The sequence below is a fragment of the Ornithorhynchus anatinus genome, chromosome X5 (genome assembly GCF_004115215.2).
Source record: "Ornithorhynchus anatinus isolate Pmale09 chromosome X5, mOrnAna1.pri.v4, whole genome shotgun sequence".
Taxonomy (NCBI): Eukaryota; Metazoa; Chordata; class Mammalia; order Monotremata; family Ornithorhynchidae; genus Ornithorhynchus; species Ornithorhynchus anatinus.
Genome location: NC_041753.1, coordinates 24,069,522 through 24,076,617, shown reverse-complemented (window position 1 = coordinate 24,076,617; position 7,096 = coordinate 24,069,522). Strand labels below are relative to the sequence as shown.

The 7,096-nt window shown below is 47.2% G+C and overlaps 1 protein-coding gene across 1 annotated transcript; it reads left to right on the top strand.

Annotated features, from left to right (window-relative positions):
- Positions 1-259: 259 nt before the first annotated feature.
- Positions 260-1,284, top strand: LOC100088365 (olfactory receptor 5V1). Its single transcript, XM_001518011.4, has one exon. The coding sequence runs from the start codon at positions 334-336 to the stop codon at positions 1,282-1,284; it is 951 nt and encodes a 316-aa protein (XP_001518061.4). The 5' UTR covers positions 260-333.
- The last annotated feature ends 5,812 nt before the right edge of the window (positions 1,285-7,096 follow it).

The window sequence follows — 7,096 nt, the reverse complement described above, 5'->3', positions numbered from 1 at the left end:
ATCAGGTTCCACATGGTCCTCATAGTCTAACTAGGAGGGAGAACGGGTAGTGAATCCCCACTTTGCAGATGAGGGAATTGAGGCCCAGAGAAATGAAGTGACTTGCTCAAGGTCACACAGCAGACAAGTGGCGGAGCCGGGATTAGAAGCCGGGTCCTTCTGCCTCCCAGGTCTGGGCTCTTGCCCTTGGGCCACGCTGCTTCTCTGTGACACACCTCCATCCCTGGGCTTCTTTTCTCTCCTTGCAGCCTGTTACTGTAGGAGCACACGACTCCTCTCTTGCCGGTTCCTTCTGGCCAACACCCAGGAAGACATCAGGGAGAGAACACGGACATGGAGAACCAAACGGCCCCGACGGAATTCATCCTTCTGGGATTCTCCAATCTTCTGGGTCTGCAGGTCTTGTTCTTTGTCATTTTCCTGACCACTTATTTCTACACACTCGTGGGGAATGGCTTCATCCTCTGGGTGACCTTATTGGACGCCAGACTTCACGCGCCCATGTATTTTTTCCTGCGGAACCTGGCCTTTCTGGACCTCTGCTACACCACCACCATAGTCCCCCAGATGCTGGTCCATCTCCTGGCCGAGAGGAAGAACATCTCTTTTGCCCGCTGTGCCACCCAGCAGTTTGCTTTCATCTTCTTTGTGGGTGTGGAATGCCTCCTGCTGGCAGGGATGGCATTTGACCGCTATCTGGCAATCTGCCAGCCCCTGCGGTATTCCGTCGTGATGGAAAGGGGCCTCTCCATCCAGTTGGCAGCTGCGTCCTGGGCCGGGGGGCTGTTGAACTCGATGGTGCACACGGCCCTGACCTTCCGCCTGCCCTTCTGCGGCAACAACCTGATCGACTATTTCTTCTGCGACATCCTCCCTCTGCTCCTCCTCTCCTGCGGGGACACCTCTGTCAACGAAGTGGTGCTCCTGTCTGTCGGGGTCCTCATTGGCTGGACTCCTTTCATGGGGATCATCTTCTCCTACCTGTACATCCTCATCGCCATCTTGAAGATCCACTCCTCTGAGGGGAGGCGCAAGGCCTTCTCCACCTGCGCTTCCCATTTGACTGTCGTCTTGCTCTACTACGGGAGTGCCATCTTCACCTATGTCCGCCCCATCTCTGCCTACTCCCTGGATCATGCCAGGCTGATCTCTGTGGTCTACAGCATGGTCACCCCCATGCTCAACCCCATCATCTACACCCTGAGGAACAAGGACATCAAAATGGCTCTGAGAGCCTTGGGGAAGAGATGGATTCTGCCCCACGCTGCCTCTCCTGCCGTGTGACTCTTCCCCTCTCACATGGCCCAGGCTCCCCAGGGGCCTGGAGTGAGAGGTGGCAGGACCAAATGACCTTTTGTTTGCCCAGATTTAAGATTTTGGGATCTGGGCATTTTTAAAATGGGAAATTTCATTAGAGGTGGAAAGATGTCTTCATCGCATGGTCAGGTCATGTCCTGGGCCCATGCTTGGAGCCTGGGGGATCAGGGGTCCCTCAAGGTTCAGTTCTGGGTCCCCTTCTATTCTCTTTCTATACCCACTCCTTTGGAGAACTCATTTGCTCCCATGGCTTCATCTACCACCTCCGTGTGGATGATAGACAAATTTACATCTCCAGCCCTCATCTCTCTCCTTCTCTGCAGTCTTACATTTCCTTCTGCCTTCAAATCATCTCTACTTGGATGTCCTCCCATCACCTCAAGCTTAATATGTCCAAAACAGAACTCCTTATCTTCCCTCCCAAACCCTGTCCTCTCCTTGACTTTCCCATCACTGTAGATGGCACCACCATCCTTCCTGTCTCACAAGCCCGTAACCTTAGCATTATCCTTGAGTCTTATAATAATAATAATGTTGGTATTTGTTAAGCACTTACTATGTGCCAAGCACTGTTCTAAGTGCTGGGGTAGATACAGGGTAATCAGGTTGTCCCACTTGGGGTTTACAGTCTTAATCCCCATTTTACAGATGAGGTAACTGAGGCACCGAGAAGTCAAGTGACTTGTCCAAAGCCACACAGCTGACAGGTGGCGGAGCCGGGATTAGAACCCATGACCTCAGCCTCCTAAGCCCGTGCTCTTTCCACTGAGCCACGCTGCTTCTCCAAGATAAGATAGCATGTCTTATCTCTCTCTATCAACCCACACATTCAATCCATCACTAAATCCTGTCAGTCCCACCTTCACAACATCGCTAAAATCCACCTTATCCTCTCCATCTAAACTGCTACCATGTTATTACAACACTCGTCCTACCCAGCCTGGATTACTGCATTAGCCTCCTTGCTGCCCTCCCAGCCTCCCGTCTCTCCCCACTTCAATCCATACTTAGCTCTGCTGCCCAGATCATTTTTCTACAGAAACGCTCATGACACCTTTCCCCACTCCTCAAGAAACTCCAGTGGTTGCCCATCCACTTCCACACCCAACAAAAACTCCTCACCATTGGCTTTAAAGCACTCAATCACCCTGCCCCCTTCTACCTCACCTCACTATTCTCCTGCTACAACCCAACCAGCACAACTTTGCTCCTCTAATGCTAACCTTCTCATTGTGCCTCCATCTCATCTATCTCTCTGCTGACCTCTTGCCCACATCCTCCCTCTGGCCTAGAACGCCCTCCCTCCTCAAATCCATCGGAGGATTACTCGTCCCCACTTCAAAGTGAGGGCACATCTTTTCCAAGAGGCCTTCTCTGACTAAGCCCTCCTTTCTTCTTCTCCCACTCCCTTCTGCATCATCCTAACTTGCTTCCTTTGTTCATCCTCCCTTCCAGCCCCACAGCACTTATGTACATATCTGTAATTTATTTATTTATATGCTTGCTGTGGGCAGTTTACGTGTCTGTTTACTGTTGTATTATACTCTCCCAAGTGCTTAGTCCAGTGCTCTGCACCCAGTAAGCACTCAATAAATACGACTGAATGAATGAAAGGGTCACCGGCATCCACCTCTTGCCTCCATCCTGAAAACCCAGACCACCTGCGTCTCTGATTTTTTTTAATGGAAGAGGATATTCCTTAATGAGGAGCTTGGCCTCAAACCTCCATTGAGGGGACACTCAAAGACCCTTGTCTGGGTAGTTCTGGTAGTAGGAGTTATGGGATTTATTATTTTTTAAATAAGTGTATAAATAAATGTATAATAACTCTGTTGTACTCGCCCAAGAACTTAGTAGAGTGCTCTGCACATGGTAAGCACTCAGTAAATACCACTGATTGATTGATGGGTCTCCTACAACAACCCAGCCTGCTACTTCACTCCTCTAATGCCCACCTATTCACCCTACCTCCATCTCGTCTATCTCACCGCTGACGGCTTGCCCATGTCCCATTGTCCGACCTGGGATTCCCTCCCCATTCATATCTGACAGACCACCACTCTCCCCAACTTCACCTCCTAAAATCACATCTCCTCCAAGAGGCCTTCTTTGACTAATCCCTCATTTCCTCTATTCATCTTCCTTTCTGAGTCGGCTAAGCACTTATATCCCTTAAGCACCTGATATTCACCCCATCCTCAGTTCCACAACACTTAGGTACCTATTCTTATAGCCTGCTGTTTCCCCACCTATAATTTTAAAATTATTATTATTGTAATTATTATCATTAATAATAACAACAACATAGACGATAATAGTACTTATTAATTGCTTTCTATCTGTCCGGCACTGCTCGAAGTACTGGGGTAGATACAAGTTAGATACTTGTAGATACTTAGATACTTGGGAGCGTACAGTACAGGTAGATACTTGTCCCCTTTGGGGCTCACAGTCTAATTAGGAGAGAGAACAGGTATTTTCATCCCCATTTTATAGATGAGGAAATTGTGACATAGAGAAGTTAAGTGACTTGTCCAAGGTCACACAGCAGGCACGTGTCGGAGCCCAGGTTCAGCCTATTTCAATGTGTGCGTCCCTCTCTATACTGTAAGCCCCTTGTGGGCAGGGATCATGTCTACCTACTCTATTGTTTTGTACTCTCCCAAGGGCCTAGGACTAGGCTCTACACACGGGAAGCGCTCAATAAATACCACTGATTGATTGAGAGGTTTGAAGGATCAAAGCTCTTCCAGGATTGAAACTCTTCCCTATCCAAAATTTATTTTAGTGTCTGTCTCCCTCTGTAGACTGTAACTCCTTGTGGGTAGGGATTATTTCTATCGATTCTGTTGTTTTGTATGTTGCCAAGTGCTTAATAAAGTGTTCTGCGCACAGAAAGTGGAGGAGCAGAATGGCCTAATGGAAAGAGCATGGGCCTGAGAGAGGCCCTGAGTTCTAATCCCAGACCCATCACTTGTCTGCTGTGTGAGCTTGGGGAAGTCACTTCACTTGTCTGTGCCTCAGTTACTTCATCTATAAATTGGCATTAAGACTGAGAGCCCTATATGAAACAGAAACTGTGTCCAACCTTATTATCTTATATTTACTGTAAGCTCATTTAGGGCAGAGAACGTATTTAACAACTCTGTTGTATTGTACTCTCCCAAGTACTTAGTACAGTACTCTGCACGCAGGAAGTCCTCAGTAAATACCACTGATGATGATGATGATGCTTAGTATAGTACCTGGAACATAGTAAGTGGTTAAGAAATAACACTTAAGTAATAAAGGAAGCTCTCATTAAATACTGTTGATTAATTTATTGATTGATTATTTAATTCCAAGGAAGACTGAGAGGTCAGAGTGTGAGGAGTTGAGGGCCCTCAGCCGGTGGAGCCCCTCCACCGGCCGGGAGCCAGACCTAACGGCAAAAGACCCTGTGACCCCGAGGCCCGACTTCACTGCCGAAGGAAACTTCTCTGCCTTCACCGCTTGCCACTTTGCAACTATGAAACTTTTTTTCCTCAGAATTTGCTAATGAGCTGCAGCTGCCCAATTCCACCTCATTAGTGTGGTCCCCCCACAGGAGCTCGTTAGCAGAGCAGACAATTAGCCCATCAGAAAGTTATTAATAAGCTGCCATGTTGGCGAACTCTGCTTTGCTCCTCGAATTCCCAGGGCACCCGGTCTCCGAAGAGTCCCAAGAGTGGCCGTCTCCCCGGGCTTCAAGCTGAGACTCCGTTTGACGGCTGAAAGGTGACTCTAGCGGCGTGGCCCCGGTGGGGGATGAGGTCCATAATGAGCTCATCATAGAAAAACTTTCAGGAAAGTTTCAGGCGTCTTCCAAACCTCTGGAGAAGGGTGCGTGGAGGTGAGCTGTGTTGTTGAAGAAAAAAAATAGAAGGGAAAGAAGCTGCGTGGCCTACTAGAAAGAGCCTGGGCCTGGGAGTCAGAGCAGCTGGGTTCTAATCCTGGCTCTCCCAACTGCTTGCTGTATGACCTTTGGCAAGTCACTTCACTTCTCTGCCTGTTACCTCATCTGCAAAATGGGGTTTAAATCCTCCTCCGTTCAATTTAGACTACAAGCCCCTTATGGGAGAGGGACTGTTTCTAACCTGATAAACATGTATCTACCCCAGTACTTAGAACAGTGCTTGACACATAGTAAGTGCTTAACAAATACCATTAAAAAAAAAAAGAACGAAAGCGTGAGCTGTAATTTGGTGCCTCAATTATCCATCCACTCTGATGCTGAGCTGTCTGTGTCCCTGTTGAAGGCTCATCTCCTCCAAGAGGCCTTCCCCGACTAAGACCTTCTTTCGTTTTCTCCCACTCCCTTCTAACTGGCCCTGACTTGTTCCTTTTATTCATCCCCGCCTCCCAGCCCCACAGCAGTTGATCGATCGAATGTATTTATTGAGTGCTTACCATGTGCGGAGCACTGTACTAAGCACTTGGGAGAGTACAATATCTGTAATTTATTTATTTAAATTAATGTCTATCTCCCCCTCTAGACTGGAATCTCTCTGTGGGCAGGGCATGTGTTAGTTTAATGTTATATTGGGCTCTCCCAAGCACTTTATACAGCGCTCTGCACAAAGTAAGGCAATCAGTAAATATGATTGAATGAAGGAATGAATGAATCAAGTTCGAGCACAGATCTATTATGTCCACCTAACTAGAATGTAAACTCTTGGGGAAAGCATTTCTCGCTTCTGTTGTTCTCTCCCAAGCACTTAGCCCAGTGAATTAGTAGACAAAAAATACTATTGATTATTGATTGATTGATGGGGGTCAGCTGGAGAGACAGCTTGCTAGATTATAGAATGACATCAAACATTATGGGGTCATGAGTTCGAATCCCAGCTCTGCCACTTGTCAGCTGTGTGACTGTGGGCAAGTCACTTAACTTCTCTGTGCCTCAGTTACCTCATCTGTAAAATGGGGATGAAGACTGTGAGCCCCATGTGGGACAACCTGATTCCCCTGTGTCTACCCCAGCGCTTAGAACAGTGCTCTGCACATAGTAAGCGCTTAACAAATACAAATACCAACATATTATAATACTTATTAAGCACTTACTATATTCCAAACACTATTCTAAGCACTGAGGTAGATACAACTCCCCCCCACCCCCCACCGCCCTCCACTAGACTGTAAGTTTGTTTTGGGCAGGGAATGTCTGTTCATTGTTGTATTGTACTCTCCCAAGCACGTAGTACAGTGCTCTGCACACAGTAAGTGCTCCCTAAATACAATTGAATGAATGTACATCTTTGACATCTTCCCAAGCACTTAGTATAGTCCTTTTGCTCTCAGTAGGTGCTCACTAAATACCACTGGAATAACGATCCTGTCTAATTCCTGCTTGTAAATTGTTCCCCAGCACACACTAAGCACTTAATAAATATTATTACTACTACCACTGGTCTATTGATTGGTCTAGTCTCCCCATCTATACTGTAAGTTTTTGTGGGCAGGGAATGTGCCTGTTATATTGTTATATCGTATTCTCCCAGGTGCTTAGTACGGTGCTCTTCACACAGTAAGTGCTAAATAAATGTGACTGATTGATTGATTGATTTATTGATTGATCACTCAAGGAAAGCAGCATAGACTATTGCAAAGAGAATGGGCCTGGGGAGTCTGAGGGCCTGAGTTCTAATCTTGGTCCTACCACTTGTCTGCTCTGGGACCTTGGGGAAGTCACTTAACTTAGCTATGCCTCGGTCTCCTCAGCTGTAAAATTGGTATTAAATCCTATTCCCTCCTGCTTAGA

Bases quoted from the DNA above. Each gene is read 5' to 3' on its own strand.
- LOC100088365 (XM_001518011.4), top strand. From the start codon at position 334: ATGGAGAACCAAACGGCCCCGACGGAATTCATCCTTCTGGGATTCTCC.